The following is a 13,947-nucleotide window of genomic DNA, read 5'->3' on the forward strand; positions in this document are numbered from 1 at the left end:
TGCAATTCACATTTAAGTGCTTGGCAGAGGGTTCATCGAACCACAATCATACTATCTCTCTACCATTCCACTCCCGAACAGCGCGGACACCTAAACCTTTCTCTTCGAGCTCTGATTTCTCTTATTTTATTTTGATGATCATTCCTACCTATGTAGGTTGGGCTCAACAACATATTTTCGCATTCGGAAGAGAAAGTTGGTGACTGAAATTTCGTAAATAGATCTCGCCGCGACGAAAAACGTCTTTGCTGTAATGACTTCCATCCCAATTCGCGTGTCATATCTGCCACACTGTCTCCCCTATTACGTGATAATACAGAACGAGCTGCCCTTTTTTGCACCCTTTCGATGTCCTCCGTCAATCCCACCTGGTAAGGATCCCACACCGCGCAGCAATATTCTAACAGAGGACGAACGAGTGTAGTGTAAGCTGTCTCTTTAGTGGACTTGTTGCATCTTCTAAGTGTCCTGCCAATGAAACGCAACCTTTGGCTCCCCTTCCCCACAATAATGTCCATGTGGTCTTTCCAACTGAAGTTTTTCGTAATTTTAACACCCAGGTACTTAGTTGAATTGACAGCCTTGAGAATTGTACTATTTATCGAGTAATCGAATTCCAACGGATTTCTTTTGGAACTCGTGTGGATCACCTCACACTGTTCGTTATTTAGCGTCAACTGCCACTTGCCACACCATACAGCAATCTTTTCTAAATCGATTTGCAACTGATACTGGTCTTCGGACCGAATCGAGCAGCAACATCGCGAAACGATGAAATGTTGTGCCGATAGGCTAAAATTCGGCCTCAGTCGAAATCCAAGAAATGCTGGTAGTCGTTTCCACTTGTTACATGTGACGTATCACGTATATTTGGATGATGAATCTGCTGTATTATCGGTCCTTATAGACCGTTCAAAATAATTATGGAAACGTGACTCTGGGTGTCTGCCATATTCCACTGAACAATAACTGAGGCCTGAGTATGTCACCAGGTCACACCTCTATCTTTAAAAATGAAGTACACAACAAAGCGTCATTACGACCTCATTCATCTACGTAACAAGAAGTGAAATCTCAGACACGTGTCGAAAACAAAGTGGAAGCAATCATTCATCCTGTCATCCCAGGTGGACCTGAGAGCTTTAGTAATGTGTAGGCCCTCCGTGGCTGTTTATGACCGCGTGACACCCACGTGGCACGCTCTGCACACGTTTACAGAGGTCACCCCGCGGTATTCGTCCCCATTCTTCAATGAGAGCCCTCTGCTGTGTACGACTTCTCCCACACTGGTAAGGGGAGGCGGTCTACGGAGTGGTGAAGCAGTTGTCATTTTAGAAAAGCTGGACAGCGGCAGAAAAGATTACCGAACCAATTAACACAACACACAGAAGATCGATTGAACGTGTATTCCTCCAAGTGTACAACAGCTCGTTACAAATAAGGCAGCAAGAATAGACTCTAGTTGTCAGTGTCCACAAGGAAGAGGCTCCAACTGCGAGTGGCTGGCTGAGTTGTTGCCACTGACCGTGCCGTATTGTGGCGGCAGAGATCCGTAGTGCAGCTCTGCTGGAGGTTCGGCTCAGTGGGCGTTTAGCATTGGGTCCGCCGGGTGTCCCGCGGCCACTGCCGGTGTCTGACGGAAACTGACAGTTCTGTTGCCAACTTTGGCGCCACTAGGGTGATACTGATAAGTGGTACCGCAGCCTTGGGTCTTCTTGGTCAGTCTGTAGGGTCAGGACGACCACGAACACGCCTGGGAATCACGTCTCACATAGGCTCAATGGGGTTCAGGTCAAGTCTCCTTAGACAGTCTGCAAAATCTTGTGAATATCTGTGATGCTCTGGTTTTCCGCCAAAAAGAGCTCAATGACAGCTCTCTGTTTGGAATTTACCTCCGTTACAGGCATTATTTTGAAGGGAACATATAGGGCCGCCACCTATCGGAAGTTGATGAAACTATAGTCCTACAACAAATTAAGCGTTTTTTCACCCGAAGTTGGCTGAGAAATACATTTGTTGTATTACTTACTGAATGCCCCTAGTAGTACACTTTACGCCAATTCGAAGCTTGTTACGTAGTTTCATAGGTTAGAGTTCGAAAAGGCAACAACTTAGAAGTTCTCCCCATTCGTTTAGCACTGCCACGCTGTTCCAGATGTCGTCAGAGAGCAAGCCGTGGAGGCGTCCGGACGACAAGCCCGTGCCTACGGTGTGGCGGCGCTTCGAGGGCCGGCGGCCCATGGCGGACGGCAGGAAGCCGCGCTTCGTGATCCAGGACGTGCCGCCGGAGCTGGACGACGCCGTGCTGGAGCACATGGTGACGCACTTCCTGCGCGACGAGCCCGTCTGCTCGCTGTCCGGCCTGCGCGACGAGCCCGACTCGCTGCGCTGCTTCACCGCCATCTGGCGGGACTACCTGCGGCAGCGCGCCGTCCTCGTCGCGCTCGTCGAGGACGACGACGGCGTCGCCAGGCGCGTCGCCGGCGCCAACCTCACCAAGCCGGAGTGCCTCGCCGACAAGGACAAGAAGGAGCAGGTGCGCAGCGAGCGGCGGCGGCAGCGGCGTGAGGGCGTGGACCGCCGAGGTCGCTGTTTAGTGTCTCTACGTCTACATCCGCAAGACACTTTACAATGTGGGGTGGAGCCTGCGTCTTTTCTGTTCCATTACCAGTGGTGTGTAGGTAGAGAACTGCCGATAAGCGTCACTGACATCTACATCTACACTCCGCAAGACCCCTCACGGTGTATGGCGGAGATTACTTCGTGTAGCCGTGTCACTTCCACTTTGCCTTTCCAAAACACTTTACGATGTGTCGTAGGGCGTACATCTTTCCTGTTCTATTAGCGAATGGTGTGTGGTTAGAACAAGTGTAATAAGCTTCACTGAAATCTGCATCTACACTCTGCAATACCCTCTTAGCCTCTTCCTCTTGAAGGTGTGTACGTTCCTACATGTCTTCTTCTACACCAATCTGACTATCACGAATGTACATAGCGAACTATGTTTCGCAAGATCTCTGCTCACAGAATCCTTCTTCATTTTTATAGAAGACATACGTCATAATGCACGAGTGTACAATATTTTCCCCATCTCTGTAACAGATTGATGCGAGTGACATATGACATCTGTGCTTCTGTCTGCCGACCTTTGTTCCAAATGAGAATGACCTGTGCATTTTTCCAGTGGCTTTTTGTTGCTCTAAGACACTACGCTCAAACATAGGTTTACTTAAATTCAAAACAAACTTACAGCATACACTCCAAGGCAAAAAGAAAAATCAACGATGAAGGAATTATCCGACTCAGACGGAAATCGTGAAATGTAGTGTTCATGTGATTACAGTTACATGTGTTTACAATTACAGAAGAATTGCATCATTTATTCAAGCGAAAGAACTCCACGAGCTGAGCAAGTCAATAATACTTTTGTCAACTTCTGGCCATTATGCAAGCAGTTACCTCGTTCGGCACTGATCGACAGAGCTCTTGGGTAGACTCCTGAGGGATATCACACCAAATTCTGTCCAATTGGCTCCCTAGATTCCAAAATCCCGAGGTGGTTAGAGGATCCTTTCCATAACACTCCAAACATTTCCGATTTGGGAGACATTGAGCGACCTCACTGACGAATAGATAGCGTTTAGCAAGCATGAAGACGACTAGTACAAACTCTCGATCCAACAACCAGGAGTAATGATGTGGGGTGCTATTTCTTTTCATAACAGGAGTCCTTTATTTGTCATCTGCGGCATGGCTACAGGACAGCGCTACGTCGACAAAAACGTCCTGCTTTATTGATCTTCATGGCAAGCCAGCCTGGGCTTAAATTTCAGCACGGTAATGCGCCCTTACACAGCGAGAGTTTCCAGCGCTCGGCTTTGCTCTTGCGAAACGATATCTTGTTCAGCATGGACGCCGGGTCTCTCCCCAGCAGAGAACGTTCGGAGCATTTTACACACATCAAAAAAAGTTTTGCATCACCTCGGTTCTGAGAGTTCCGGAATCTGTACAGAAAATTGGAATAGAGGTCAATATAAACATCATTTTCGCCCTTTTTATTGCTCATTAAAACCACACATTACATGTTGTACCACAACAAAGCGACACCTTCAGAGGTGGTGCTCCAGACTGCAATACACACCCGTACCTCTGATATCCATTATCAAGTTCTCTTGGATTGATGCATGCCTGTATTTGTCATGCCATACTATCCACAGGTTCATCAAGGCACTGTTGGTCACATTGTCCCAGTCCTCAATGGAGGTTCGGCATAGATCCTTCAGAGAAGTTGGTGGGTCACGTCATTCATAAACAACACTTTACAGTCTATCCCAGGCATGTTTGATAGGGTTCATGTCTGGGGAACATGCTGGCCACTCTAGTCGAGCGATGTCGTTATCCTGAAGGAAGACATTCAGTAGATGTGCATGAAGGGGGCGCGAATTGTTGTCCATGAAGACGAATGCCTCTTTAATATGCTAACGATATGGTTGCACTATCAGTCGGAGGATGGCATTCACGTCTCGTACAGCCGTTACGGCGCCTTCCATGACCACCAGCGTCGTACGTCGGTCCCACATAATGCCACCCCAAAACAGCAGGGAACCTCCACCTTGATGCACTCGCTAGACAGTGAGTCTAAGGCGTTCAGTCCGACTGGGTTGCCTCCAGACACGTCGCCGACGATTGTCTGGTTGGAGGCATTTGCGACTCTCATCGGTGAAGAGAACGTGATGCCAGTACTGAGCGGTCCATTCTGCATGTTGTCGGGCCCATGTGTACCGCGTTGCATGATGTCGTAGATGCAAAAATGGAGCTTGCCATGGATGTCGGGAGTGAAGTTGCACATCGCGCAGCCTATTACGCACACTTTGAGTCGTAACACGACGTCGTGTGGCTGCACGAAAAGCATTATTCAGCATGGTGGCGTCGCTGTCAGGGTTCCTCTGAGCCATAATCCGTGGGTAGTGGTCATCCACTGCAGTAGTAGCGGTTGGACGGCCTGAGCGAGGCGTGTCATAGACAGTTCCTGTCTCTCTGTATCTCCTCCATGTCCGAACAACATCGCTTTGGTTCACTCCGAGACGCCTGGACACTTCCCTCGTTGAGACCCCTTCGTGGCACAAAGTAACAATGTGGACGCGATCGATCCCTGTATTGACCGTCTAGGCATGGTTGAACCACTGTCAACACGAGCCATGTACCTCCTTCCTGGTGGAATGACTCGAACTGATACGCTGTCGGACCCCTTCGTCTAATAGGCGCTGCTCATACGTGGTTGTTTACATCTTTGGGCGGCTTTAGTGACATCTCTGAACAGTCAAAGGGACTGTGTCTGTGTACAATATCCACAGTCAACGTCTACCTTCATGAGTTCTGGGAACCGGGCTGATGCAAAACTTTTTTTGATGTGTCTAGTCAGGGCCCTCTAATCATCTCAGGTTTCTGACGATCTAACTCGTCAATTAGACACAATAAGGCACGACATTCCTCAGTAGGACATCCAACAATGAATCAATGCCAAGTCGAAAAACTACTTGCATGAGGGCCAGAGGTGGACCAATGTGCGACTGTGTTGCTACAATTGTGAAGCTGTTTGTCTTGAACAAAACTTTCAGTTTTTTCTGGAATTGTAGCAATTTTTTCGTCTGTACATGTACATCACATCTAACAATATCCGTCCCATTCGGATAATTGCTTCTTAGTGTGTCTTTCTTTCTTTTTTTGCCCTGGAGTGTATACTGCAAATTATCGCCCCGCACTCTTAAGCTTTGTTGTGCTAGTGAGATATTAAAACTCATTTTACGCAGAACTCTACGACCAATTTCTTCAATACTGCGTCGTACATTTTCCTTCACTTGGTCTATCTTTCTGATGTTATTTCGTACACTTTTCATTTAAGACAAAAGTCTGGTGAAGGAAGCGCTCACAGACTTTTCCTTATTCTACTTTCTTCTGTGAAGGATTCATGCATTAGAGGCAGTGGATGACGAGAGGTGCTGCACGTACCTCCACACTGATGGAAAAACGTGGCGCTTCTCTTCATGTCCCTTTAATTGAGAGCAGAACTTCGCGATAATTTGAAGATAAATGCCTGTATTGACAGTGGTTCCAAAGAACATCGTGCCAATAATTCGACTGCAGGAAACCTTACACCATACTCCATTTTTTACTGTGAAGAGAAATTTGTTGTTGAATGTGATTGTTTTCGATGCCCCATTAACTCTTACTGTGGCTATTCAAATCGCTAGAAAGATAAAACGCAGCTCCATCATTCAAAAAATTTGGTGTCAAGTCAATTATCTTTAAATAACGTATTAACACAAGAAACTCCTTGAGGTTTCAGGTGTAAGGACTATCGGAATAACTAAAACTAAACTCCGTCCGAACAGGCCTTGGAAGGCCCAACGGCACCGACCGGCCGCCGTGTCATGCTCAGCCCACAGGCTTCACCGGATGCGGATACGGAGGGGCACGTGGTCAGCACACCGCTCTCCCGGCCGTGTGTCAGTTTACGAGACCGGAGCCGCTATTTGGCATTAAAATAGCTCCTCAGTTTGCCTCGCAAGGGCTGAGTGCACCCCGCTTGCCACCAGCGCTCGGCAGACCGGATGGTCACCCATCCAAGTGCTAGCCCAGCCCGACACCGCTTATCTTCGGTGGTCTGACGGGAACCTGTGTTACCACTGCGGCAAGGCCGTTGCCCAAAAGTACTATGAGGGGCATGCAAATGAAACCGGGTCACTAGTGTAAAGTAACTGTAAGTGTTATACGGAGTACACGCACTCAAAAATACGAGGGTTGTTTTTTAAGTAAGGGCCTTTTTTATTTTAAAAAAAAGATACAAATACTTTTGTAAAAAAACTTTTATTTTCTGATTCTACACACTGTTACCTATTTTTCTACATAGTTGCCTTGTTTATTTAAGCACTTGTCATACCGTACAATTAAGTTTTTAATTCCCTCTTCAAAGAATTCGGCCGCCTGCTCCGACAGCCAAGAGTTCACGGCCACTTTCACTTCATCGTCTTCATTGAAGCGCTGCCCGCCAAGATGGTGTTTCAGGTACCGGAAAAAGGGAAAATCGCTAGGAGCAAGGTCGGGGCTGTATGGTGCATGGTCCAAAACTTCCCAGCCAAAAGAATCAATCAAATCCCGAGTCTTTTGAGAGGTGTGGGGCCTAGCGTTATCGTGCAGGAGCAAAACTCCTTTTGTCAGCATGCCGCGCCTTTTGTTTTAAATTGCTCTGCGGAGCTTCTTTAGAGTTGCACAGCAGGCATCTGAGTTGATTGTTGTTCCTCGTGGCATAAAGTCCACTAGCAAAACACCGCGCCGGTCCCAGAACACAGTTGCCATAATCTTGCGCTTTGACAGCGTCTGTTTGACTTTGACCTTGACGGGTGAGGTTGTGTGTCGCCATTCCATCGATTGTCGCTTGCTTTCGGGAGTGATATGGGATACCCATGTTTCATCTCCAGTGACAATTTGACTCAACATGTCATCCCCTTCTTCCTCGTAACGAATCAAAAAGTCCAGTGAAGTGGCAAATCTCTTCCCTTTGTGGTCCTCTGTGAGGAGTCTGGGTACCCACCGAGAACACAGTTTCTTAAAGTTTAGGTTTTCAGACACAATTTTGTGCAAAACCGATCTTGAAACTTGTGGAAATTCCAAAGAAAGAGTGGAAATTGTGAATCTTCTGTCCTCACGAATCTTTGTTTCGACTGCAGCCACCAAATCATCAGTGATCACAGAGGGCCGGCCTGAGCGTTCTTCATCATGGACGTTTTGACGGCCATTTTTAAACTCTCTAACCCATTGACGCACTTTACCTTCACTCATTGCATTTAAGCCATAAACTTCTGTTAACTGACGATGAATTTCTGCAGCTGATAGGCTTCTCGCGGTCAAAAAAGGTATCACTGACCGTATCTCACACGCGGCGGGCGATTCAATAATCGTAAACATTATAAAGTAGCACAGCGATGCGTACACGTCAGCTACAGAGCTGCAACTTGCATCATTGTGAACGGGAAGGATGCCGGCAAGTGGCGCGGTGGCTTGTTGCAGCGTCCGCGCGAACTACGGGACTACACGAGCGAACGGCCCTTACTTAAAAAACAACCCGCGTAGTCGCCAAAACTGTTGCCACATTTATGCCATTGAGACACTAGCCGGTCGCTTCTATCCATGAAGAAGCTAGTATTCTGCTGTCGGATCCAGGCCTGGAGCCAGTCACACACATCGACGTCCGTTGCGAATCGATGTCCGCCAATAGTTTGTTGTAGAGGTCCAAATACATGAAAGCCACACGGTGAAAGGTCGGGAATGTACAGAAACAGCCGGCCGCGGTGGTCTCGCGGTTCTAGGCGCTCAGTCCGGAACCGCGCGACTGTTACGGTCGCAGGTTCGAATCCTGCCTCGGGCATGGATGTGTGTGATGTCCTTAGGTTAGTTAGGTTTAAGTAGTTCTAAGTTCTAGGGGACTGATGACCTAAGATGTTAAGTCCCATAGTGCTCAGAGCCATTTCGCACCCCTCAGGGAATCGTTCTCCAGTGACTCTCGCACCCCTCAGGGAATCGTGTGCGCCATTCCACAACACTCGGACGACTCAGACTGTAGCCCACTCGACGTCGATGCATTTCACGGCTTCCAACTCCCTTCGCCGCCTAAAATCCAATCACTCTTCGTTGTTCCTGCTTACTCGGCTGCATGTTCGGTAGTGGACGACAACTTGTGTGACCACCTTCTCTGAGGCGTGAAACCACGACCACACCGGCAGTTACGCGGAGCCACCTCATTTGTAAGGCAGACGTAGATGCACTGACTAGGCTTCATTTGAATGAACCTCATACAATATTCCGATTGACGTATTTCTGTGAAAGCCCCTTTTTCGATTGTGAAACTATGTAAATCATGATTGTGTGCCAGCTTCAGTGAGAAAATCTGTGAAATTGTCTGCTTCTGTCCGTATGCCGAGAGTTTGTACTAGATAAAAATTAAGTCTTCAGTGCAACAGAAATATTTAAGTAATGCCGAAAATTTGTTTTGTTTTATGATGTGTGTTGTTAAGAAACATAAATTACAAAAGCAATGCCACGGCCCGAAATGTTGGGAAACTGACATCGGCACTGGATTGCTATTTTGTTATCACCTTCTAAACACAGTAAGGGGAATTGTACATGAATAATACTCCGAGTCTTTTTAAATGATTCAGCTCGTATATCAGCTTCAATTATACACCACTCCACAAATTATGCCATATTGTAATTGAACAAAGACATCAATGAAATTTCACTCACAGCACTTCTAGGCAACAAAAACAACTGAACCTATGACAATTAACCACTTTCGCACGTGATATGGAGATTGGGCGACTGAGGAACAATAAAGTTCCAACATGTTGTTTTCGGAGTGGGACCGCATTTATCTTTCATAAACCGTGTTTACGAGATCTATGGACTTTGAGGCACAGTTACTACATCAGGACAAAAACGAGCTATCAAACGTAACTGGCGCTTCTTCTCTGATGACGATGGGTCAACTTACTCAAACCACTGAGTAGTAGAGTAATCACTACCTGACTTTTGTCAACAAGAAACGAACTGTAGTTACTTTTAGGTCGACCTTTGTATCGTTTAAATGTTCTGCTAAGGTGCCATAAAGCTTTTAAAATGATCAATGTGTGGAGAAAATACGGGGTACTCAAAACGGTAAGATAGGAAACCATTGCAGAAAAAGTTCAAAATTTCCCGCTTATTAACGCGCACAAGAAGTAAAAAGTGACCAGATGCTAGTAGGACTCGCGCTCATACGGTTCCGTACAAGCTTAATTTTACATGTATGTAGTTCATCCATCCCAGGAATCGAGAATTTCAACGATTTTTGCCTGTTATTGACACTGTAACTGGCAAGATATCTGTCCAATTCCAAGAATGTTTTAATTTCAAGTTTGAAGTCGGATAACACATGATAAAAGAACTATTTTTCTCGTTTCATGTGACAACAAATTAAAATTTTCTGAGTTTTTCCTTTACTTGTTCAGTGAAACCCTGCTTCTTCAAAATTTCATGATTCTAGGCCAATGGGAAGTAGCTTATAGGTTTTGGTGAGCAATTTTGCGAGTGTCAAAATATGTGGCATAAATAGCCGTATCTTTTCATTGACTTAGAACCTTATATTTATTACACCACTAAGGGACCATAGTCATCAGTATGTGACGAATTTGAGCTTCATACGTCTAACCGTTCATGAGAAAAAGGCTTTTTAACAGTCGGACCGACAGAGAGACGGGCAACAAATGACCCTATAAGGGTTCCGTTTTTTCTGACTGAGATACGAAATCAGAAAAACGACGGAAGAAGGATTAAGGCTTAACGTCTCATAAACGATGTCATATGAGACGGCGAACATTGTCTCGGACTGCGGATGGATGAGGAAGGAAATTTGCCATATCGTTGTCAAAAGGAACCACTCTGGCATATGCCTTAAGCCATTCAGGGAAACCACGGAGAAACTTATAGCTGTGTAGCTGAATGGTGATTTGAACCAGTACCCCTCCACAGCCTCAACGACTCGACTGCACCACTTAGCGTCGCAGTGCAAGAATGGTAGACTCAGATCGTAAGGTGAACTGAGAAATGCAGTGGATGTGAAACTCAAAGTCATAATTTGTTCTTAGCTTTATGAACCATGTGAGATCATACTTAATATTCCTGCGAACTTGAAGTACACAGACTGTAGTCAACTGAGGTAGAGGCTTTAACAATCGAAAATGGCTCAGGATTCATCAATGCTACAAGAACTTGTGTTTTTCTGTGAATGGCTGTTAAATGTTCTGTGGACACAACAGAATGGAAAGGTTGGTTCTAACAGAGAAAGCTGAAACTGTGAGAACCTGTGGTATGTGCTGAAGCAACACTACATCTTTAGTTATTAATTATTCATGAACAGTGACTACCCTAAGCTCGTTTAAAACCTTTTCCACGATATGGGATCAATTTTCAGCAGTTTTAAGTCACAGATTATTAGTTCCTTGCAATGGACTGGTCGTGTGTACATTTTACGTGGTTAGTTAGCAGTATTGCCAATGAATAATCGGAGTTTGTTTCTTTTGCAGAAAAACACCAATATCACATTAATACTTAGACAGAGTCACAAGAAATTATTTGCTTTGGTATAGAATAGGTGAACGTAGGAGTTCAGCGGGGGCACAATACTTATCACCGCCTTGAACAAGCAGTGCGATTTACACGTGGTGGAAGGAACTTACTATCACTGCGGTTACTGGTGCTCAAATAATCAGAGCCAGGGAGTTGAGGTATCTTATCTTCGAAGTCGTGCAAACAGCAGGCTTTTGTAGACTACTGTGTCAAGTCCCCATTTCTGTATGAGGAGATAAGGGTGCGTCAGCCGTTAGTGCTTGCACTTGGGTTTCATATGACAGGGAATGTGAAACTCATCCTGCTGTAGCCAGTTAGATGATTCATTCTGATTAAGCACATTTATTAATTCGTTTTAACGTGATAAGGAAATTTCCTTATTATTGATATACGTAATGTGATGGTCGATTGATATGGGGCAGAAATGATGATTGCTGAGATAATCCATTCCTGTTCGGTAACGTATCTTTCGGTAGTGAATTGTGTGGTTAGCGAGCAGAACTATTGAGCCTTGGCCAAGGGTTTCGTTAAGCCGTTGGCACGCGGACGGTGTTTCGAACGTTGAGCGTGCAGAGTTCACCAGGCTGGTGAACGCTCAGAAAATATGCGGCTTGCGAGTGCAGCATCAATAGCCGGGCTCACTCATTGGTTTACAACAACAAGGGGATGGTGAATGAGATACTACCAGTTAAAAAAGCTGCAACAGTCTGGCGTATAGCATGTACGTAGTAGCACTTGCCCATGAAAGGCAAAGGTCCCGAGTTCGAGTCTCGGTCCAGCACACAATTTTAATCTGCCAGGAGGTTTCACATCAGCGCACACTCCGCTGTAGAGTGAACATCTCATTCTGGAAACATCCATAGGCTGTGGCTAAGCCATGTCTCTGCAATATCCTTTCTTTCGGGAATGCTAGTCCTACAAGGTTCGCAGGAGAGCTTCTGTAAAGTTTGGAAGGTAGGAGACGAGGTACTGGCGGAAGTAAAGCTGTGAGGACGGGGTGTGAGTCGTGCTTGGGTAGCTGAGTTGGTAGAGCACTTGCCTGCGAAAGGCAAAGATCCCGAGTTCGAGTCTCAGTCCGGTACACAGTTTTAATCTACCAGGAAGTTTCATGTACGTAGTACTAACTGCCGATTCCTATTATTTAGCTGAATAGATAGCCATATTTCTGCCAAAATACACTGATGAGCCCAAAAAAATGGTCACCTATTTAACAGTTTGTTGCTCCAGTTTTTAAATACAGCAGAACAGGTATCCTATTTTTCGTATATTCTACACGTCGACAGGATTCCAGTAGTGTGTGCCACCAGATCTCTACGCACAAGTCAAGCAGTTCCCACAAATTACGGGATGGTAGTTTACGGGCAAGCAGGTGGCGTTCGATGTGTGTTCCAACGGGTACAGGTCAGACACATTTGCTGACCAAGACATTAATGTGAAATCACTGTAATGCCTCTCAAACCACTGTAGAACGATTATGAACTAGTCTTGATGGAAGGCGTCATGGCTGTAGGGGGACTCATCAAGCGTGAAGCGAATCAGGTTGTCTGCAATAATGTTCACGTATCTCACTGGTGTCTCGATGCCTTCGATTACCACCACAGACCCCATGGAAGCCCAGTTCAGTGTACCCCACAGTGTAATTCTGTCCTCACAGGCCTCCATCTCTGGCACGGCTCACGTTTCGTGCAGCAATTCGCCTGGATGAAGGCTTGTTAGGACCCACCCATCGACCTGGTGTAACAAGAATTGCGATTCATTCGACAGGCTGCAGGTTTCTACTGGCCCACGGTGAAAACTCAGAGATGGTGTGCCAACTGCAGTCATTTATGACGATGTCGTTGGGTCAACACGGGAACACGTAGGGTTGTATGATGTGGAGCTCCGTGTTCAACAATGGCGTTTGAGCGGTGTACTCCGAAATAATTGTGCCGGCATCAGCACTGCACCCTGTTGTCGGATCTGCCAGAGATCGCTGCCTGCCCTGCCCTACACAGTGGCGGAACCCCCGACCGCCGGCCGTGGTGGCCGTGCGGTTCTAGGAGCTACCGTCTGGAACCGCGGGACTGCTACGGTCGCAGGTTCGAATCCTGCCTCGGGCATGGATGTGTGTGATGTCCTTAGGTTAATTAGGTTTCAGTAGTTCTAAGTTCTAGGGGACTTAAGTCCCATAGTGCTCAGAGCCATTTGAACCATTTTTGAACCTCCGACCTCTGCGTTTTGTGATGAGACCCGATCGCCCCTTACCATACAGCCCACTCGTTGTTCCATCGTCCTTCAACCACTTTCGGTAGGCAATCACGAAAGTAGTACGCCAACAGGCGACCAGCTTCGCCATTTCAGAGATTCTCGTTTACGGCCGCTTGCACCACAAGTATGTGCTCTTTGTCAGAACCACTTGTATCAGTGGATTTTCGCATTTGCGGTCCATACCTTCGTTATAATGACTGGTCATTCGTCTCTCTTCCGCTTACACTCTGTCCCAACTGTGTCACGTGCCCGCAACACCACCAGCAGGCACTGAACCACGCGGTGGGCGCTGGTCATGACGTTTTGGCTCCTCGGTGTTAAGTTACACAGCATATTGTCTTCACATAGACAATGATGTCTTTAAACGGTAATACATCAAATGTAATCCTTAAATTCTACAGGCTACCAAACTGATTATTTCACACTGTCTCTCAGTTAGATAGGTACTCAAAAAGAGCAGGCAAATTTGACTTCACTGAAAGGATATCATACAAAACCAAACCACATAAAGGTGGGGGTTTAGCAGTATTATATCGTGCT

At 46.4% G+C, this 13,947-nt stretch overlaps 1 protein-coding gene across 1 annotated transcript in view; it reads left to right on the plus strand.

Annotated features, from left to right (window-relative positions):
- The window catches only part of LOC126150272 (uncharacterized), a 57,319-nt gene that overhangs the window by 27,322 nt on the left and 16,050 nt on the right, over positions 1–13,947 (plus strand). The window contains exon 2 of the mRNA XM_049915866.1: positions 2,156–2,536. Coding sequence (XP_049771823.1) covers positions 2,156–2,536 — 381 coding nt within the window. The remainder of the gene's footprint in view (positions 1–2,155; positions 2,537–13,947) is intronic.

Source organism: Schistocerca cancellata, chromosome 2 (assembly GCF_023864275.1).
Source record: "Schistocerca cancellata isolate TAMUIC-IGC-003103 chromosome 2, iqSchCanc2.1, whole genome shotgun sequence".
Classification (NCBI taxonomy): Eukaryota; Metazoa; Arthropoda; class Insecta; order Orthoptera; family Acrididae; genus Schistocerca; species Schistocerca cancellata.